The sequence below is a fragment of the Tachypleus tridentatus genome, chromosome 8 (assembly GCF_004210375.1).
Source record: "Tachypleus tridentatus isolate NWPU-2018 chromosome 8, ASM421037v1, whole genome shotgun sequence".
Classification (NCBI taxonomy): Eukaryota; Metazoa; Arthropoda; class Merostomata; order Xiphosura; family Limulidae; genus Tachypleus; species Tachypleus tridentatus.
In genome coordinates, this window is record NC_134832.1 from 132,288,686 (window position 1) to 132,311,923 (window position 23,238).

Sequence of the window (23,238 nt, forward strand, 5' to 3'; positions counted from 1 at the left end):
TGCCATACATATTGTAAAGCAGTTAAGTCTGTATAACGCTATAAGAAACAGTTATATAATAAATTGCGTAAACTAATTAATCTATAAAGCTCTAAAACAATCCCAATGGCAATAAATTTTCAGTTTTTCCAGTTTGTTATTCTATTTGATCAGCGTGGTATATGTTTGTCTGGGTTTAGCATCAATGCGTTTTAATCGGTATAACATTGGATGGTGTTTATTTATAGGCTTTTAAAGCGTCTTAGCGTTGTATGACGTTTAGTATTATCGTTCTTCTAAGTAGTATTATGTTGGATGGTGTAAGGGATTTTTTAATGGGATAATGCTAGACGTTTTTAGCATAACATTTTCTATAGTGTAATAACGTCGGATGATGTTTGGTATTTGGAATTTTGTAAGCGACATGACTTTGACTGGTATTTAATGTCATAGTTTTGATTTTATTTTTTGTTTGTTTGGAATCAAAGATAAAGCTACACAATGCACTACCTATGCTCTATCTACCACTGGTTATCGAAACCCTGTATCTAGCGGCGTGAGTCCACAGACACACGGCTGTATTACTTGGGAACCATGGTTTTGAAGTATCATAACTTTGGATGGTGTTTAGTGTTATGGGTGTTAAATGCTACAGCTGGTGTGTATTGTCAGGGGTTTTAAGTGCAACTTTGGTTGGTCTTTAGTATCATAGTTACACGAAAAGCTAAAACCGTTTATTTTTTTATTTTTTTGCGTGTATGTTTAATTCACTTCGTTACGAATCTACATTGCTCATTTCTTGTAAGTGAAAAATAAAACCACTAATGATTTAACTGGACTGAGAATGTTTGCAACACGTTTTATTTTAGCCAACATCGAGAAGACAATAGTAATAACCCAGATAGGTCGAATGTGGATAAGTAGGTAGCTCGGACAGTGTTTTCAAGGGCTGGAGATTCGAGCCTCATTATCGCAAAAATGCGCTCCGCACTTTGAAATCGCAAGTGCCCTATAAGAATGAAAGGTCAAATTCCACTATTAAATTATAAGCAAGCGACTTTATCTATCTCTCTCTCTCTCTTCAGTCTATCAATTCAAAATTAGGTAAGGTTATAAATAAAACGTTTATTAAAAAACTGTTTGTACCAATGTGTTTTTTCCTTCTGTTATTACATCTGGGTTGTAAATATATCTATTGGATTTAATCTACATTCTGCATATATAATGAACGATTGAACGTACGTGCCATTGGTAATTTAGTTTAATACATTTTATTAAAAATAGGTATTTGTGTATATTGTAAATAAACACGTGAATAAATGTAATTAATTATATTTGTCATAAGACATTAGTATTATATCTGTTATGTTTTTTAACATGTATATATTTTTACATGTTAAAACATATAATATACTTAATCCAAACGTTTCACGCAAAGTATAATAAATAATAAGTTTGATTCGTCAGCTGGGATAAACCGTTCATCCCATCATTGTTATTATAAGTGAACCGATAAACTATTATAACTATTATTGAGTCGATATATTGAAAGTCTAAAGTTAAAAATATCTAAAACTTGTACATATGAGTTTTAACTTCTGCCTGGACTGTTTACTTTATAAAACCTTTATGCCCGCTGAATTGGACAACCATTATTAAATTCTTCTTATTCCAATACGTGGGAACTTGTGAATTAGGCAAACGTATGATTTTTCACTTTTTAGTTACATGAATCCCCTTTTTAGATGTCAGTAATAAGAAAAATCACATACAGGCACTCACGTTATAGTCCTTTACATTAAAATATCGAGAGAGAGTCGTTTATTTAGAAATAGGCGTTTTTTAAAAGATTTCGGGCGTTTTATGTATTAGTCCAGAGGGAGTGCCGCCCTTTTATTATTCTCTATTTTATTTCATCTTGTTTAACAATACAGAGCAGGAACGTAACCTGAGAAGTAATTTATCGAAAAAAACAACAAGAAATAATTATAACTCTAAATCAGTCGTTTAAAAAAAACCTACAAGTTACACAACAAACCTTTTTCCGTAATTAAGCTATATTTACATGATCACTGAATAACTTTCAACGTTGCAAATGTTTATCGTGTCCACGACCCTTATCCTTTCGTTCGTAACGCAAAACGCCATAGGAAATTGACGCACAAAACATAAAGTTTAACGATACTTGTGAACCTATCTGTACGTTAGTATACAAGAAATGATAAAATGATTTCATTTTTTTTCTCCAACAGTTTATGTTTTTAGTTTCTAACAAGTATGTTGTTTTCTGCAAAATACTATAGGGTTTGATAAGTTGTTGTACTGTAAAATAAAACAACTGACATAAAATAATTATTTATTGAGATACATTTTTTAATGACCTATATCTGAAGCTGTCTCACTTGAGTGGATGGCTGACAACAAAATAAAAAAAAATAATTTAATTAATTTGAGGCCAGCTGTGCCTTCAGGTATGTCAGAAGGTGTGATATTTAACTTAATATTCTGATAGTACCGGTTGTTCGGAAAGTCACTGTGCACTTATATATTTATTAACAGACATGTTTCAATATAGAATACAGGAGGTAAATATGAATGACAATTATAAACAATGTTGAAAGTGACCCCTGTTGGCATCAATACAGGCTTGGATCCTTCTTATTTTGTTTCTAAACACCGCTATCAGTTGCTGGCTTGAAATAGACTGAATGAATGCTGTTACAAAACTGCACAGTGACTTTCTGAACACCCTGTATAATATGCTTGGTTCAGCAGAACCTGAGAACATTGTTTGAATAGGAATATAAATCTGAATCATTTCCTGTTAGTAAATAGCATGAATAATAAACTATTAGTATTTCGGTTTTTATTCTTCCTATCATACCAGATAACTAAAACTTAAGGTATTAATATCGGACAGACGTGTTACTTTTAAAAAGGATGCAAGCATGCACAGATAAAACTGTTTATGACATCATTTAGATATGATTTGAGAGCTAAACACTAGGAGATTAAGATTGGACTTAATACCTTTTTAAACGGATAATCTGTGCAAGAACTTATCGACTGTTTGTTTGCGTAGTATAGTATTAGAAATGGGAAACTCAACCTCATTCCATTTTGGGTAAGTTTATAATTTAAACTGTCGTAACACTTGTATGACATCATAATTGGCAAACGCGAAGTTTCACATATCGTAACACTTTTTACATCGTTATAACTGCTTGAAAGTTGTTTTAACAGGAAACACTGTACATACTTAAAGTTTTCACGTAAATAAAACAAAAATTACGAAAAATTCTGAATAAAAAAAACAACACGGTTTCCAACTATACAGGGTCTTTTCTAATCTCAGGGCCCAGTATGGCCAGGTAGTTAGGGCGCTGAACTCGTGACCCGAGGATCGCGGATTCGAGTCTCCATCACACTAAACATTCTCGTCCTTTCAGCCGTGGGGGTGTTATATAGTTACGGTCAATCTCACTATTCGTTGGTACAAGAGTAGCCCAAAAGTTGGTGGTGGGTGGTGATGACTAGTTGCATTCCTTCTAGTCTTACAGTATAAAATTAGGGACGGCTAGTACAGTAGCTCTCGTATACTTTTGAGCGAAATTCAAAAACAAACGAACAGTCCTAATCTTATTAGCATAAATGTGGAATACCATTTCTTAATTTTCTTTGAGCAGAGATAACCTGTTTTTAACTATTACTGTTTAGGCTAAAACCATTTTTGCTGTTAAACAATATTACAGTTTTTTCTGAGGTCTATTCTTAGTACAATATTTAGAACATTTTAAAATTGGCATAAGTTAAATGTTCAAGAGACGAGAAGAATAAAGTAATTCTTAAGTCCTGAGTGCCGCATGAAATGCGTGTTGAACAATGTGAATTTTGAAAGCTCGAGTATGATTTCCTATTACCTAACATTTATTTTGGATAGAACCATAATAAAGGAAGGTGTCATAAAACTGGTTATTCACATTCAATATAACTAAACGCAGTGTTTTAATGAGTTACACTGCATATATTTTCAACAACACATAGAAGAATGAAGGAAGATGGATATATTAATCTATACAGAGGAGGGGACAACGGCATATAAAAGAATAAAGGAAGATGGATATATTAATCTATACAGAGGAGGGGACAACGGCATATAAAAGAATGAAGGAAGATGGATATATTAATCTATACGGAGGATGGGACAACAGCATATAGAAGAATAACAGGAGATGGATATTGTAGTCTATACAAAGTGCTAAACAACAGTTTACAGAAAAATAAAAGAAAATGGACTCATTAAGATATATATAAATAGTGTGTGTGTTTTTTTTATAGCAAAGCCACCTCGAGCTATCTGCTGAGGCCACCGAGGGGAATCGAACCTCTTATTTTAGCGTTGTAAATCCGTAGACTTACCGCTGTACTGGGGGGGCATATACAAATAGAGACAGCGGTATTTATAAAGATTAACAGAAAATGAATAGTATATAGACAAACATAAACAGCAGCATGCAGTAAAGTAACAGAAGATTGTTATTCGTCCACATAGAAAACAAGGATAAACAGTGTATTTCGGAAAATAATAGAATATGAAATATTATTCCAAAGAGGAAAAAATAGTGTATATACTAAAGAAGCTATGTTCAATTGTGAAGAAGAAACGGTCTATAAAAAAAAAAGAGATAACTAAATAATAGTGTATTTAAAGTAACTCTTCCTATAGACGAAGTATTAGCAGTTCAGTCTGAAAATAAAACAAAGGGTTAGTGAAAACGAAATATGGTAATATATTTAAAACTTCAAACATCAGTATATACAAAATAAATAAACGGATAAAACATACACTCTATAAACCTGTAACTTTTAGAATCTGCTGAAGTTTATGTAACATTTAATTGTGTTTACAGTAACGACCACGATGCCAGAAAAGACGGAACATCATACACACAATAAAAATGGTAAAGCACAAATGTTTAAAAGCACGGTAAAAACTCTTTAGAAACAAAAAAAATATGTCTTGTAAACCCAGAATGATGAGAACAAAGTAAACTTCCATCTTTAGGAACACTTTAGGAGTTTTATTCAACGTCCTCGAAACGTCAAAATATAGTTTTCAGGCATTTTTCATTCGAGTAATGTGGCTTCAAATCAAGCTTAATACGAACTACAATAAAGAAATACATTTCAATTAATAAGGAAAAACCTTTTCAATAAGAATTGACTCATTACCTATAACTTTCACGTTAAGTTATAAATTTTAACCTGTTGTTCAAACAATTCGGTTTTATTTTAAAGTCTAATCTGGTTTTCATGCAAATGATTAACCCTTAACATGAGTTAGAATATTCTTTTCTTGACAGCTTGAACTCGTATCTGTATAAAACATGTACATATTTTAGTTTCTACACGTAAAGTTAATTTAACTACAGTTCATTGCACCCTGATAATAAAGCAGCAACCTAAAGTACTGATAATTTTTAATCTCACATTTCGCGCAATTCATTCATAACTCGTAGTTTCGCATATCGAAATCGGTACGGTACCAGAAAACCCTCAGATGACTTGTATATTATTATTATTCGTAAATCCTTTGAATGGAACATTCTTGGCAGTTTCAAACACTTAAACTTTTTTTTCGTTTTCTTTTTTGGCGGCAAGAACCGTATAAATGCTGGCACTTAAAAACTCATTTAATTTTTTCCCGCCCAATTTTTAATCACCTTCCCAGCAGGTGCCTAAGGAGTAGGATAAACACACTTGTGACAGCAGTATGGTGCACGACTTGCACGTGGTTGCTTAGGTCAGGCGACTCCCTTAGAATGAAGCATAAGTGTGATTTAGCAAATTTGATGGTGTAGGTGTTAGTGCTGTGTGATAATTAATTTTTTTTGTTCAAGAATTTAAACCCGCATACATACAATTCATGCTTTCCTTTTTACTTAGTCTGAGTATTTAAATATGCTATTGTTTAGATACGACCACTTTAAAAGTCCCCAATATACCAGGTAAATGTGCGCACGGGATAAAATTTGTTTTCCAACAAATGTACACTTTCAACGTTCACTTTTTTCATTTAGTTTTTATTTTCGTTTTCTAGTTTTATATTTCTGTTCTTTTCTATTTTGTGGTTTAAATGTCATCTTCCTTCTCTTACAAGGATCGATGTGACCTAACTGTTAGCATTGCCAAAACTGTGATTCGAAGAATTCATGGATTCACGACCAATTGTTGTTTAAACGCTTTCAGTAATTTAAGGTGCATTATAAGAACAGCGAAGAAATTCCTCGTCCCTCGCTAATACAATGGTAAGTCTATGGATTTACAACGCTAAAATTAGGGGTTTAATTCCCCTAGGTGGACACAGCATATAGCCCGATGTGGCTTTGTTATAAAAACACGCAAACCGTTTTCAAATTCCGACTTTTTAACTGACAAGAGTTTGAAAATGTTTGCGGTGGGAGATATTGATTAACTGCCATCTACTCTACTTTATCAGTTCCAAGTTATTGACGGTTGTGCGTATATAGCCTTGATGTTGTTTCACTCGACATTCTGACACAAACAAACTGCACTATTAAATTCTCTCTGGTACGTTCTATTTTTCATATTTTCTTCACCTTTGCTTTCTTCTCTTTCTTCCTTATTTTCTCTTATAATAGCAATTCCAATCTAAAATAATTCACGAAAGTAATAAGTCCTCACAGTAGTCCGAGGGTTCGGCAATGGGTGAATTATTTTTGTCATGCACCCATTCACCATCTCCCCCAATGGCTCAGTGGTAACAGAAGTCTTTGTGATGCGTGAACGCAGGTTAATTTTTATCAAAAGTCAGAATTAATTTGTATAATTGTACTGGACTTTTTTTCAAACTGGACACGAGGTAGAAATGAATCTCAATAGAGTGACTAATATATACATACTAGCCTGGAAGAATTGTAATAAAACTTATCTAAGTTTGGTTTGTTTTGAATTTCGCACAAAGCTTCACGAGGGCTATCTGTGCTATCCGTCCCTAATTTAGTGGTGCAAGACTAGACGGAAGGCAGCTAGTCATCACCACCCACCGCCAACTCTTGGGCTACTCTTTTACCAACGAATAGTGGGATTGACCCTAACTTATAACGTCCCACGGCTGAAAGGGCGAGCATGTTTGGTGCGACAGGGATTTGAACCCGCGACCTCGAATTACGAGTTGAGTGTTTTAATCACCTGGCCATACCAGGCCGTAGAACTACTTAACTGAGGTTATACGTACCATAGCAAATTGCGAGAGGTACACCTTCTTAATCAGGTTAGGACCATATAAACCTATTCTGCAAGAAATCAACCTACATGTAATACACCGTTGTTTAATATTCACCAACAAATCTTATTTGTGATTAAGTATGCATACACATTTTTTCAAAGAGAATCATACTTTAGTATTTCGAATTTGCCTTGTCTACCCATGTAATTGTGCAAATTACTTATGGATCCTTTTAAAATACGTTTTTGCCTTTCGTTTACTGGAAATAAATAGTGACTTAAACTTAAGTTATAGCAGAATCTTCATAGATTAGTGTTAGATTTTAATGCAGAGTTGTTTTTCTAATTTACACCAATTTGCTTTATTATTTTGTTTTTAAGCTCAAAATACACAACTGGTTATTTGCGCTGTTTCCACTGCGATTAGTGGAAGAGAACATGGAATTTTAGAGTCTTAAACCTTCAAGCGCAAGCTTGCCTCTTGTGTTTTCAATAGTTTGCACTAATAAGGGTGGGTTTAACTCCAGAACTAAGTTGTTCTTTTCTCCCATTGGCTACATTAAAATGAGTTGTGTGGATGTATTTTTTTTTTACAAAAATGTAAACAAATAATTTACATGAATCTTCATTTGGTATAAAATTAGGTTTAGTTAAAGGTATAAATATGTGTAGTCTCATGAAAGGAAAGTTATGGTTTAATATAAAAATTATTTTACACGAGAACATTTTTAATACACTTGTTTAACATGGATATCTGACTGCAACCAGTGAAAAATATTAGAATTATTAAAATTAGGCATGGAAACCATAACACGTACTGCGTATAAAAGAGTTCTGAATTACACAGAACGTAAATGAAGTGAATGTAATTTCCCTATTCTTCGGTTGTACGTTTTCATTAACTCTTTCCATATTGATACAAACCAAATGTTGTTCGTCCATTGTGATGTTTTAGCAGCAGTTTAGAAAAATTGACTGATTGTTCGAGATTAAGCACAAAACTACACAGTAGGCTATCTGTGTTCTGCCACAGACATGCTGCTGTGGCACTGGGAGGACAGTATGGAAAGAGAGCACATTAAATTAATTCCATTATTATCACTTTAAGTTGGCTTTAATATATCACAAAGTTTAAAGTTTATACACCTCATTCATATTTCCACTAACTACTTTTTAATTAATTTATGTAGCTCTCTAGTAGCTCAGCGCTTTGTCTGTGAACTTACATTACCAAAAAACCCGGATTTTGATACCCATAGTGGGCACAGCATAGATGTGTGCTTAATTACAAATATTTGAATAATGAGTATTGTGCTGCCATCTACTGCAAAAATATATCAGTACGCGTGTAAGCATATGGTAATTATTTAAATTTAAAATATTTTGATATCTGTAATTTAGTTTAATATTTCTATGAAATATGAGGCTTAAAGGTTTATTGCCACACTCAAAACATTACCGAAATAAACGTCTTCATTTAAGAAATAGCAACACTGAACACAGAAAGAAGGAAGATAGTAGAAAAGCGATGAAAAGGAAGTGTGCAGGGGGAGTTTAGACTGACTCTTCTCGCTTAATGAGACTGATTCATTACACTGTACAACAAAGTTTTTGCTTCTTGAACACTGTTGGGTGTTCCTTATAGATGTTTAGCTGCTGATCACGAAAATCACATCCAAATTTGCCCATCACGTACCGTTTCATCGAAATCTTCAGTTTCACCAGGACATTGCTACAATGGAAAAACGATATCAGGGCACCCGGATTGCTGACTACTGTTGGACACTGCAACGTGATGCATCGGACATTGAATACAAACGAAACTCAGGAGCAAAACACATTTAATATGTTGGACTTAATAGCGTATTAGAAACATAAACGCAATTAAATACGTTATTGCCGATAAACAGTTAACTGTCTATTTCTCAGAGTTCCTACGTGATGAAGCAAAACCAAAATTATATTTGTGCATACCCACCAGGTACCTATCACAATCAGCAAAAACTTTTCAGGAAGCAAAATTTTTCAAAAAAATTGTTGTGCAGTGTAATTAGAGGGCATTTAAAATAGTAAGTATTACAACAATTAAGAACTCTAACGTGTAAACGTGTAGCCACTTATAACTTATGTAGTCCTAAACTGTTATTTGTTTAAATAAAGTATTACAACAATTAAGAACTGTAACGTGTAAACGTGTAGCCACTTATAATTTATGTAGTCCTAAACTGTTATTTGTTTAAATAAGAGCTTCTTTATATCTTCCACAGTAGCAATGAAAATATCATTTATAACTGATCGTGCTAAGGTGTAAGTAACTGATATTGCGTTTCGAACAAATAAGTTGCAAAATTTCAAGTTACAAGTAGCACAAAATATCAATAAAAAACTTGAACAGTGAAAACATTTATTTAAATTTGAACTATGAAATCAACTATCAAAATATGTTGTAAAAGATATTTATTTCTTAGACTTGTTTGTTTGTTTTGAATGTCGCGCAAAGCTACTCGAGGGCTATTTGCGCTAGCCGTCCCTAATTTAGTAGTGTAAGACTAAAGGGAAGGCAGCTAGTTTGTTTTGAATATCGCGCAAAGCTACTCGGGGGCTATTTGCGCTAGCCGTCCTAATTTAGCAGTGTAAGACTAGAGGGAAGGCAGCTAGTCATCACCACCCACCGCCAACTCTTGGGCTACTCTTTTACGAACGAATAGTGTGATTGACCGTTACATTATAACGCTCCCACGGCTAAAATGGCGAGTCTGTTTTGTGTGATAGGGATTCGAAACCGTGACTCTCAGATTACGAGTCGAGTGCATTATCCACCCGGCCATACCAAGCTCTTAGACTTGTTACTACAACTGCCTAGAGTACGTTTACCTGATATTCATGTAAAATAGCATTTGTTTTACTGACAGTTGTTGTTTTCCAAAATGGTATTAAATATTAAATAAATTTAATTTGTTGCTTATACATGGTTTGCGCATTAGTTTATCATATATTTATTTGCAGTTAAAAGTGGAAAATGTCTGAAACTGAATTAAGAACTTGTTTTTCAACATAACTTGGTATATGAAATTTAAAACATGCAATCCGAATAACGCAAGTCTTTTCTTTTGTTCATAAATGTTAAAAAATTAGCTGTTTACTAAATTGATATCTAGATGGGTGTCAAACAAGTTTCTCACATGTTTGTTATTTGTAGGATCTAAATTCTAGCAATATCTGATAGTTTCCAGTTAAGCCTAATCATCAATACATCTAATTTGGATGAAATATAATAAAGAATAAATCGACACGCTTAAATAAAAACGTTTTTATAGTTTTATTTTGTGCAACTTTTTATCAAGTAGTAAGGACCGCGTTGCAACGAGGCCTAACATGATATTATAACATCTGCCCGAAATGTCGCTCAAAATAAAACAATATTTTTTTTTTACTTAGGCGTGCCATTTCATTCTTTATTATCCTTTATCCAAATTTTTCTTTTCACGTTTTACAGAACTAATGTTCAACCAGTTTATCTAAATCCATTTGCGTTCTCTAAACGTATTGTGTGAATAGTGTATTATTGTAGCGTTAGAAGGTTGAGTAACACAGTAATACTGTAACGAGAAAAGGGTGAAGGAGGCCTGGCTCAGCCAGATGAGTAACACAGTAATACTGTAACGAGAAAAGGGTGAAGGAGGCCTGGCTCACCCAGATGGTTAGAACGTTAAACTCCTCTGCGTATCATGTATTCGAATCCCCATCATACTAAACATGCTCGCCATGGGGACTTTGTGATGTATCTATCGATCCTATTATTAATTGGTAAAAAGTAGCCCAAGAGTTGACGGTGGGTGGTGATGACTAGCTGTCTTTCCTCTACTCTTTCACTTAAATTAGGACGACTGGCGCAGATAGCTCTCGTGTAGCTTTAGACGAAATTCAAAAAATAAACAAACATACAAACAATAAATCATTAATAATATATACATATATATATTCTTCCCAGTTGACAGTAGTGTAGGTAGTAACTTTGTATGAATACTATTCGATTGTTTTGAATTCTTTCAAAAGCATATTAATCTTCTTCCCCACAAAAATCAAATGTACAAGACTTGTTATAGGAACACAAGTTACTGAGATGCCTTAAGGTAATGAAACTAAAACTAACACGCTACGTGTTATTTACGCAACGCCCAACAAATGATCACAATAACAGATGTTTACAGTTATCAAATATCCTGTGACATCGAACGAGAACACTTCTGCAGTAACTTTTAATATAAGGATTTTTAGATATTCCAAAGTTACGTAATATTTAGGTTTATTGTTTCAGTTCAGGATATATCTTAATAATTTCTATTAATATCTACAAACGTTCCACGTAATATTTTATACTTTTGATTTTTTTCAAAATGCATTTACATAAATAACTTTTTTTTAAATACCGGTTCTGATAATAGCCGACAAAATACAATTGATAAAGATATATACAAAATAGCTTATGTTATTAATAGGTATTAAATAAACTTTTTTCATGGATCGGATTGTAATTTTATGGTTAGCAGGACATTGTTTTTTAACTACGAACATGGTGTTCTCTGTTGCACGTACGATCCATAGCTCCTTCAGAACCCTGATCTTAACTTTATCGGTGTTTTTGGAGCCACCAGAAGGAGATAACTCTAAAGACTAGGCTCGCACCATCCAGTCACGATTAACGAGCCGTTTTGTTTTTTTTTTCTTGACAACAGCGGATAAAATTATTTCTCAAAGTAGCTGCAACCATTCAACCGTAGTTGTTACGGTGTAATCGTGCGGTAGTCGCTAGACCATGTTACTATGACTACGTGTCAGGATATTTAGGCACTTGTTTATGTCAGCCTTTTACAACTGCTATAAACGTGTGTAATACAACTGAACAATGTAATTTCCATTAATTCGTTAAATAATAATCAATCGGAAACTACACCAGCCCCCTGACATCCATGATTTTAGGTTAAATCGTATAAGACACGTGAGTAAAATTGAATATTTTGTTTTTCTGGGGGCACTCCCGCTCCATATCCCCAAATTTTTTAGCAATAAATTTATGAAGCTCCGCCACAAGTATTATAATTGTATATTTCACGCCTCCCTGTTTTTTTGTGTGCACGAAACGCTGTAAGTACACCTCCCTAACCTGCAGTGTGGCCAAAGTAAAGTCTTTAATTTCCTAGCACTTTGGGTCTTCAGCCCCAAATCCTGACAAGACGATTGGGGTGAGTGAAGAAGCAGACGTCATATTTCGAACGTAAAATAAATATGATCCAACATATTGTTAGTTTTCTAAGCCATCTATTGCTATTTAGAGTTATAATGAAGAGAAATAGACTCAAAACAATTATTGGAAGTTGGTTTCCAAGGCGTTAAATTAGTACTCAGTTTAATCCAGCATATGCTGAACCATGCAATGACCAGGTTTAGTAATAATAATAAATAAAACACTTATTTTAACCAACTGTGTGCTACCAATAAACAGGAACTAAGAAGCCAAAAGATTTGTTTTTAAACTAATTATAGTTAAGGTTGTTTACAATTGAAGTAAGCCGTATTATCTGTTTTTATCAGATTGTAAATACTGTTTGTATCCAGTACTGATTTTAAAACGTCCTTGTACAGTTTAAAACATAGTACATATTGCACTGACCATATAATATATCATTTCTTTAGAATTAGCTATGGAAATACAATAATTTTGCAACAAAATGTTTATCAATCATTCAGTTTTTGACGCTTTGAAAAGAGAAATCTTGATTAATAAAACACTGATGATTAATTATTAAATATTGATACCAAAGTTGCTTATAAATAGACGAAATACTTGATATAAAACTCAGAAAATAAAATAAATTACAATAAATGAATCCAATTTAATCTAAATGCCTCAAAGGTGGCTTCGACCTGTAACTTGTTCTTGTAGCGATTACAAGTAATATTTCCATCAACAAATTCCTAAGGAGACTTGTGAAGGATTTTTTAAATGAGGACATGTATTCAATGAAATAGATAAAACAACTAAATATTTATCATTGGTTTTAACCTATTTGAAATGACAAACTTATTGACCCAGACAACTTGAACTAATTAAAACCATAAACTATATATATCTAAATTTTTTTTATGCAGAGGAGCGAACAACGTTTCATACATCCACTGCTGAGAAAGCACGTGTTTGTTTGTTTCTTGGTCTTTGAATTTTGCGCAAAGTTACACAAGGGCTATCTGTGCTAGCAATCCCTAATTTAGCAGTGTAAGACTAGAGGGAAGGCATCAGATAAGTCGAAACGTTGTTCGCTCCTCTGCATAAGGCCCGGCAAGGCCAAGCATGTAAAGGCGTGCGACTCGTAATCTGAGGGTCGCGGGTTTGCTTCCCCGTCGCGCCAAACATGCTCGCCCTTTCAGCCGTGGGGGCGTTATAAGTTAGGGTCAATCCCACTATTCGTTGGTAAAAGAGTAGCCCAAGAGTTGGCGGTGGGTGGTGATGACTAGCTGCCTTCCGTCTAGTCTTGCACCACTAAATTAGGGACGGCTAGCACAGATAGCCCTCGAGAAGCTTTGTGCGAAATTCAAAAACAAACAAATCCTCTGCATAAAAATTTTTTCTCAACCCAAACCAGCCGTTTTTACGTATATATATTTCTCTACAAGTGGGTTTTCTCGTCATCACTGATTACCATCAAACCATAGTTCTGAGAATGCGTTTTAACAGAATGTATGACGATACATAGGACTGTCCGTATTCCAGTACATTACATTATTTAAAACTTTTTTTTGTTACAGTTTTATACACTCGTGGCTTCTCTGTTTATGTTTTAATTACACTTATTTCCTTATTTATTTTGCGGAATTTCTTTATTTGATATTCTTACTTTTGTGTATTTTGTTAGAATTAATTTAGAATTTTGAAGAGCTGAAATTGTAATTAACGGTCAAACTTCAAAGAAGCCATATTTTTTGTAGAAGATAATTTTAATATTTTTGTGGTCTGAGTCAACATTTATGAATTACAAATTTTTATTTAGTCTCAACTTTTCTTTTTCTTTAACGTATATTTTCGTAATCCAGTCCAGACGTCAGTTTGAAACCTTTTCGAAAGTTTTTCTGGTTTATTACATTTATCGTTTTCTGACTAACAAAAGTACAAGTTTTGCACACAAGTATTTCGTCGTATCTTTACATACAAATATTCTGAACTGAGCAGATTTCGATTCAGTGAAAAGATCACATCAACTAAACAAACCTGGATCTTGGTGGAGCAAAGCTGTTATTAAGAAATAATGCTGTTTCAAACACTCATTTTTATTGGTTAACGTTAGCATGAACGAAAACCTTTATTACACTTCTGCCACTTCGTTATGAAAAAGATTCGGCATGGCCAGGTAGTTAGGGCGCTCGACTCGGGTTCAAATCCCTGACACACTAGATATGCTCACCCTTTCAGTCGTAGGGGCATTATGATGTTACGGTCAATCCCACTATTCGTTGGTAAAAGAGTAGCCCAAGAGTTGGCGGCGGGTGATGATGATTAGCTGCCTTCCCTCTAGTCTTACACTGCTAAATTAGAGATGACTAGCGCAGATAACCCTCGTGTAGTTTTGCAGGAAATTCAAAAAAGAACAAGCAAACTTATGAAAAGTGATTTATATGCTGTGTGCTTGTTAAATATATTATTCCAAATGTAAGGTGGGTGGTGATGACTAGCTGCTTTCCTCTGGTCTTACATTGCTAATTTAGGGACGGCTAGCGCAGATAGCCCTCGTGTAGCTTCGCGCGAAATTCAAAAACAAAGCAAAACAAAACCAAATGTTAAGAATTTCAATAAGTTTCATTAACTTCTGTGCCAGTGCGTTTAAATTGTAATTTACACTGTAATTGAAAACTAAGTCCATCATATTTAGCCAAAAAAAATTTTCTGGCGAACTACTGCAAAATTTTAACTTGATATATCCAGCATCTTGCCCTAAAATATTAAAGCTCAAAGCATCAGACGTTAGGCATTTGAAGGCAAACCATGTTGATAATTTTTATGCCGTATATATATTTATTTATTTATCACATTTTTTCTCTCTCTCTCTTTTTACAGTTTGTATGGGAGCATTTTCTACCTGTGTTGCCCTATTTCTTTCGCCTGTCGTAGTGGCCATCTGTCGACGTAAGAGTACCAGACTGTTAGCCGTCCTGGGTGGACTAATAACAGCGCTTGGGTGTCTGTTTACGTCTTTTGCTTCTCAGTTCCACCAACTTTTTGTCAGTTATGGTATCTTTGTAGGATGTGGTGTTAGTATGACCCGTGATGCAGCAACACTCATGATTGGTCAGTATTTTAAACGGAAGCGAGAACTTGTTGAAATCGCCATCTTCTGTGGCACGGGACTAGGGATGACCATTATGCCGGTGCTTTTGAGTGAAAGTATCAGGTTTGTAGCATCTGTATTAAAATAAATAATAAAACGGTATAAAACAAAGTTCTGGTTGTCCGCTTCGAACTCTGTTTAATTGTTTGTTGTAGTGTATAACTCCTCCGATAACATACTTCCCTTCGTGATCAGTGTAGTGACTAGATGTTACTGGTTGAATAAGGCTGTAAGCCTCTGATTGTTGCATACCTATTATTTTCCCTTTTAACTTTTAGGCACATAATTTGGAAACAATTTCATGTTGTTAAATTGGTATAGAAACTTGTTTGTAGAATGAAGAATTCACAATATATCCATTTGTTTGTAAAAAAGGTTTCAGATTTTGTTAAAAATCGAATTTCTAATGAAAAAAATCACACAAAGTATAAGATATTTCTTTTCACCAAACATACAAGGTTTCGTTTGTTTAATGTTAACACGATACTATACAGTATTGTATCTGTACTGTGCCAACCACAGGTATAGAAACCCGGTTTTAGCGTCGTAAATCCACAGACTTGCTCTTTGACCACTAGGAGCAAAGTATTTACTAGGGATAAAAACATTTGAAAGGAGAATTTAATAGCATGCAAATAAAAAAACTGAAAATGAAACTACGTGGCATTTTGTCAGGTTTACTTTGCAAAATTTATGTCTTTCAAACCCAAACTCTTTTGGTAATGTCCTTTCCTATTTTATGTCTGATGTCGATGTTAATCTTAACTGTTATACCTAAAGTACGTTTTTTTATTGTTCATTTATCTTTTCGCCTCCTGGTGACTCAGCGGTAAACTTCAGGATTTTATAACCCTAACATTCGTAGTTCAACACCTGCAGTGAAGACAACGCAGATAGTTGATTGCGCAATTTTGTGCTCAACAAACAAACTTTTTTTTTTTTTTTTACAAATCACAGTAACAACCATCTAATTTCAAACATAAATTTCGGGCTAGGAAAAAGTACTAGTTGAACGTGTTTTAAACGAATTGTGCAACAAATGTAGTGAAAATTTCCAGATTATTTATAGGTGTCTTTAAAGTTTGTGTTAAATTTAATGGTGTTAAATATTGTGTTAGGATAATCTCAACAAGTGTACTTAAATCAAACTTTCTGCATACTTTCATAACATAAACATGTTCAATATACTTAACGATGTTAACATGATACGCACTGTCACTTAGAAGAGTGTTTCATATAAGGATTAGGGATTACGTCACCCAGATTTTCTGATACGGTTTTCACTGCAAAATATATGTAATCATGAAACCTATTTTATTTTATAAACTACATTCCCATGCAACTGTTTTTTATTTTCAAATTTTCCACCCTGACGGCATAGCTAAGATTCGGATTTTGATACCCGTGGTGGACAAAGTCCAGATAGTCCGTTGATTGTCATTGTGCTTAATATCTATCAAAGTGGATGTCATTTTAACGGATCTATAAATTATATTTAAAGTTGACAGTATGATGAACTTTTTGACATGATAGAATACGATGAAATGTGCAATTCATTAATACATGACAGCAGTACTATTGTTAAGGGTAATTTTTAAATGATTTAGTGTAAGCTTCTTAACTTTAGAAGTATACTTATTTTGCTTTACACTGTAAACGCAACTATTTGAAATCCTTTATTATTGCTGCTATTAAAATACGAAACATTTATCTTTACTCCGGGTAGGAATTGGTATAGACACTTTAAAACTGCAATAGTTTAAAGCAACGGTAGAGTGATTATAAAAGAGTGAAATACGCTTAAGGAAATTAAAATATATTCATATCAGTGCTAAACAACGTGATAAGGTATAATACATGTTACTCAATTTTTATCTTCTAAAACAGAAACGTATAGAAAAGTGTTAAGTACAAATCAAGGATGACTCTAGTTAATTCTCAGTTCCTGTTTTACTTTTAGAACAGCAGGGTGGAGGCTTGGCTTGCAAGCAGTCACGGGGGTCGTCTTTATTACTTTTATTTTGGGAGCCTTTTATCGTCCAGCGTCCTTGTACCACCCACAAAGAAGAGCTATTCTCCATCTGAAAGGTTTACAGAAGCGATCAAAGGCAAAAGATAAGCAAGCGACGGTTGAGAAACCGCCTTTCTTCGACTTTGGGGTTTTAAAATCAAGGACAGTACAGATCCTACTTCTAGGAACGGGGTTGGCCGCCTTTGGAGCTCACACACCAGTCATATTACTAGTGAGTTTATAGTAGTCAGTTAACTTATGTTATACATATTAAAGTGTTTTGAGTCTGAAAAAAAAAAACACCAGTGAGAGATCCAGTCTGGCTTCATGTTGTTAGAAAAGTAGTAATAAATCGCTTAACTACTTACCCATTGCTCCGATGAGCCAAATTAACCTTAGCTTGGAAATTCCAAATTAACTAAGTGAAACATTGAACATTTTCACTGTTATTTCATTGTGCTGTTTATCTGCCCACGTGATAACAGTTATTATAATTCATCTTATAGAGAGTTAAACCCAAAGTAGTCAGATATTTATAAACAAGTATGTTTTTCAGCATTCAATCACTTTAGGTAATTGTAGGTGTTATAGGGTTAGTTAGTAATGGCGTAGAATGACAGTAAATTCTTTTGATCTTAATTTATAAATTTCATATTCTTCAAATAAACATAGATGTATTTAAATTGTATTTCATTAGATTTGGGAACAAATCAACAATGTATTTTTCTGTCACACTTTGATGGTATGTAAAAAGGTATTACAAACAAGCAGTGTTAACTACAACTAGTTTACTGAAGGAGGCTTCGACAAGAGCAGGAAGGTAGAAGTTTATTTACTATTGGAATGATATGTAATTTAACATAACGTTAGAAATTAAAATTCTAAAGCCAACCTTTATCATTTATATACTTATGAAGCTTTTTTTTTAACTCATTTTAATTTACTACCTCTACGACAACCGAAAGCAATCTTTTTTTTTTTTTAATTCCGCACAAAGCTACTCGAGGGCGATCTGTGCTAGCCGTCCCTAATTTAGCAGTGTAAGACTAGAGGGAAGGCAGCTAGTCATCACCACCCACCGCCAACTCTTGGGCTACTCTTTTACCAACGAATAGTGGGATTGACCGTCACAATATAACGCCCCCACGGATAAAAGGGCGAGCATGTTTGGCGCGACGGGGATGCGAACCCGAGACCCTCAGATTACGTGTCGCACGCCTTAACACGCTTGGCCATGACGGGCCGAAAGCAATCTATTCCAAAGGTCAATCACCCTGTTAAAAATTGAAACTGTCTTAGCTGAAGATGACTCCTACGTTGCCATAACTTATATTTGTGTCTTCTAGTCTTATTGTTCTCGCTGTCAAATATTTGTGGTGCACTGATACAAAACTTTATTCGCGAGATAGCAAGTTTTTTTTTTTTTTTAAGAATACTGAACCAAAGCTTAAATATTTAAAAAGGCAGAGATCCCCAGTATTTTCCAAAGAGAGAAAATTTTGAACAGTGATGGACTCTAAAACCACACAACAAACAGTGAAACATCAAAAGTTTTGCCACCCTTAGACCCATTCGAAAATGCCGCCCCGCGTCTCAACCAAGTGTTATAAAATATTTTAGGGAAGCTGGGTCGAGAATAGAGGATTATTAGGTCTATTAGCAATGGCAAAAAGGTGAGGGATGGCAGGAAGAGAAAGGCTGTGAAAATTATTTTAATTGATTATTAGTGTTGTGTTCGTTACATAATTTGATTCACTTCAGCAGTTAAGAACAACAACAAAGCCGATGCCACCGGAATTTTTCCGTCCTAAGCCTAACAATACCTGTGCCGAAATACGTCTCCAGTATCTTCTATTACATTTTTGAAAGCCGTCAGAGGGTTTGTGAAAAGTTTGTAAAAATTAATTGTTTGAGATTAACCCTAACCTTATCCCTTACAACCGTTTGTTACATTGGAAATTGAAGTGTTAAGCAAAAGTGCATATGATGGCCACCAGAGTAGGCACAATTAATAACTGATGTGATAGTTTCTAGGGTTTCTTATTTATTTGTAGTATTTCTTGCAAAACTACAAAGAACTATTCGTGTGTGTATGCTTTCTTATAATAAAGCCATATTCGGGTATCTGCTGTGTCCACGGAGGGGAATCGAATCCCTGATTTTAGCATTGTAAATCTGTAGACTTATTGCTGTCCCAGCGAAGGACAACTATTTGTGTTAGCTAAGTTTGGAGAGACAGCCTAGAAATAATGCAGCTGTTCGACTCTAACCACTGATGATTGTTCTCAGATCAATTAGTGGGATTTAAATGACAGTTTTATAATGTATCCAGAGTCCAGAATGTTGAGCGTGTTTATTTATTATGTTAATAGGATGCGAACCGCGAAACCATAACTGTACAAACCTACACGTTAATCACTGAAATTTTGCCATATAAAGTGTAATTACACTTTGATATAATATGAAAGGAAAAATATTTCAGCAAAAATAATAATAATGAAATGTTTGATTTTAGAAATTTCTGAATTGTAACCTGAGCTAAATATTTATAAGAAATGAGTGGTTTAACGCAAAGTAATAAAGCAATTCGTAAATGGTTGCTTGAATAATGCGTTATTATTATTAGTGAGCTTTACCACACTTAAAATTGTTAATCGTGTGAATACAATTTGAGCAGTATAAATATGTATTTATACATAATATGTCTATATACTAACTATAAATGTACTGCTTATTCTTGTAGATGGGATCGTAATGTCCTTAGTGGTCTTGCTCTACATTACTAAGTGTTTACGTGATGTATGCTTTTTTATTCTGTTCTCAAGAAATGTAATTCTTGCACTCACTTTACTCATTGTTCCAAGGTTTATATGTGCTTTCGTTAATATCACCCATTCCTTCATTTTAGTTGAAGTAACTTTAAATTACAAACATAATTGTATACTATTTTAAAACTTCAATAAATTAAGGGCGTATCCGAAATTGGTCAGCTCGTTTAAAAAAGCAGTATTCCATTCATTGAACGGAAATGAGTCTCCTTTCAGCCAGCCAGGGCCCTATCTGCTAACAGATGGTGAATAAAAGTAAAGGCCCTCTTTGTTTTACGAGAAACAGAACGTTTTGGAAGATAATTTATATAGCACTTTACCTGTTGCTTGTCGCAACGTACCGTTATACCATTTCGTCTATATGTTCTACCAGTGAATTCAGTTGTATTAATATTAATTTCCACGCACTAGTAATATCCTTGGTCCATTTTTTTTTGCATTGTTGCTAGTTTATTTATATACAAAAGACAAACAATCGTCTTCATCCATCATTCGTAGAACATCAAAATAGCCATAGTGATCTAAGATACAGCAGAGACACCATTAAAACTGGGTGAAACAGTAAACATAAGAATATTCATTTTCAACTAATCGTTTCGTAAAACTCTTCTTGCAGGTTTACCAAGGAGAAAAAGAAGGCTTAGATTATCAGTCCCTGTTGCTACTTCAAGTCTTTTTGGGCCTTGCTTTTGCACTTGGGAGCGGGGCTTTTGGATTTATTATTGTAAAAAACAGTGTCCAGTGTATGATTGCCCGTCAGTATCTTTGCCAAGCAGCTTTATTCATGATTGGCGCTTCTCTTCTTGCCTTCACAGCTTTGAAAGAATACCAAGGATTCGTGCTTTTTGTGTGGATTTACGGACTCTTCTACGGAGGATACAATTACTCATTAAAAATGTATACTCTTGAGAAAGTGAGAGCCCGCAACTTTGCGAGAGCGTGGGGTTTTGTCCAATGGGTACAGGCCATTCCATTTGCAGTGGGGATTCCTGTTACAGGTAAGAAAAATCTCGTTTTATGTTCGGTATTAAGAGAAAATACATTATTATAACACACTGAAATTACATTTTTTTGCAGGATAGAGATTTTCTGTTTTGATCCATTTTGTAACTACAGTAGCTTAGGTAAAGATTTCGTGTTTTTTTTTGTCGCAATAGTTAAAGGTGAACATACTTGTTTGATTGAGATAAAAATCGGAAATCTCTCCCCCAGTTGCACCTTACACTTGCTTGCGTTTTGATAAAGATGTAGGTTAGAGATTCTAAAGGGGCTTCCTTTCCTTTAATATATTTTTCTAACTACAAGTCCCGACTGTCTAGATTTTTGTATGGCAGTAATTTTTGCTGATGCGACAGTTAGATAACTGAAATATAGTGTTTAGAATTTTCAACCTGAATGACAGCTTATGAGAGACGTAGACTAGGCCTAGCATGACCTAGTGGTAAGAGTAATCGACCTCGCAATATGCGAATCGCAAGATAAAAACCTGTCACCAAATACGGTTTCTCTTTCAGCTGACAGTTAATCCTACTATTAGTTGGTAAAGAGTAGCCTAAGAGATTAAAGTGAGTAGTGTTGGCCAACTGCTTTCACTTCAGCCAATCATCTCAAACGGCTAGCTCAGATCTATCAGGAGATCACATTGACCAGGCATAGCCGCACCTAATTTAGGACTGTTGATCAGAAGGAGGATAAGTCAGAAGCATTGGATGTCTACATGATTACTCTTAACCGAATAGTGGGTCACTTTTATAATGTGCAGTGGGGGCAGTGGCCATGTTGTTAGCACAATGCTATGGATTCAAGTGTGCAGTGGCATCTCGTTGCCACGCGCACGTACACACACACACACACACACACAAATATTGTTCCGTACATGGGTCCATTATGCGTTATAAGAGTGATAGTTCAATCATACTATTCCATTTGGGTAGCTCGAGAGCTGGCAGTGGGTGCTGTTAAATAGCTGCCTTTCCTCTAGTCAACTATTTCAAAACTAGGAATAACTAGCGTAGAATAGCCATTTTGTAGCTTTCTATCGAATATCGAAAATACACAAATAAGCCATATTTCCTTATTTTGCAAGTTCACTGGTGCACTTTTGACCAGACACCATCATTATAGACCAGTTGATGAATGAATGTTATCATTTTTAATTAAACTAGGTCTTGAATGAAATTTAGTGCAATTTATGTAATTGATACTTCAAACCATGGGTGCTCGGTGAAACTCCGTAATTATAGAATTGAGGAAACGTTTGTTTGTTGTTTTGAATTTCGTGTAAAGCTTCACGAAGACTATCTGCGGCAGTCGCCCTAATTCAGCAGTGTGAGACTAGAGGAAAGGCTGCTAGTTATCACAACTCACAGCCAACTTTTGGGCTACTCTGTTACCAACGAATAATAGGACTGACCATTACTTATAACACCCATACGACTGAAAAGGCGAACATGTTTGGTGTGACGGGAATTCGAACCCGCGACCTTCAGATTACGAGTCGAACGACCTAACCATCTGCCCATGCAGGGCCCGAATTGAGGAAAACAAAACAACTGTACGTTTCACAAATGTATCATTCATTACAACCGTTGTTTCGTCAGTAAAGGCATCATCAGATAATTTAGTTATTTAACAATTTTTTGCGTATGCTTCACAGAGTTGTGAGTATAATTACGCTTCCTAGAATTATGAATATATAAACTTCAAACGCTTTATTTTATTTGAATATCATTGTAAATAACTCATCATACATTTTTATATTTCGTGTGTTTGTATTTCTTCACACTGAAACAAC

The 23,238-nt window shown here is 34.5% G+C and overlaps 1 protein-coding gene across 3 annotated transcripts in view; it reads left to right on the forward strand.

Annotated features, from left to right (window-relative positions):
* The window catches only part of LOC143223514 (monocarboxylate transporter 12-B-like), a 259,055-nt gene that overhangs the window by 231,094 nt on the left and 4,723 nt on the right, over positions 1-23,238 (forward strand). For all 3 annotated transcript variants that reach the window (XM_076451591.1, XM_076451590.1, XM_076451592.1), the window contains exons 2-4: positions 15,335-15,668; positions 17,566-17,848; positions 21,061-21,442. In XM_076451591.1, coding sequence (XP_076307706.1) covers positions 15,335-15,668; positions 17,566-17,848; positions 21,061-21,442 — 999 coding nt within the window. The remainder of the gene's footprint in view (positions 1-15,334; positions 15,669-17,565; positions 17,849-21,060; positions 21,443-23,238) is intronic.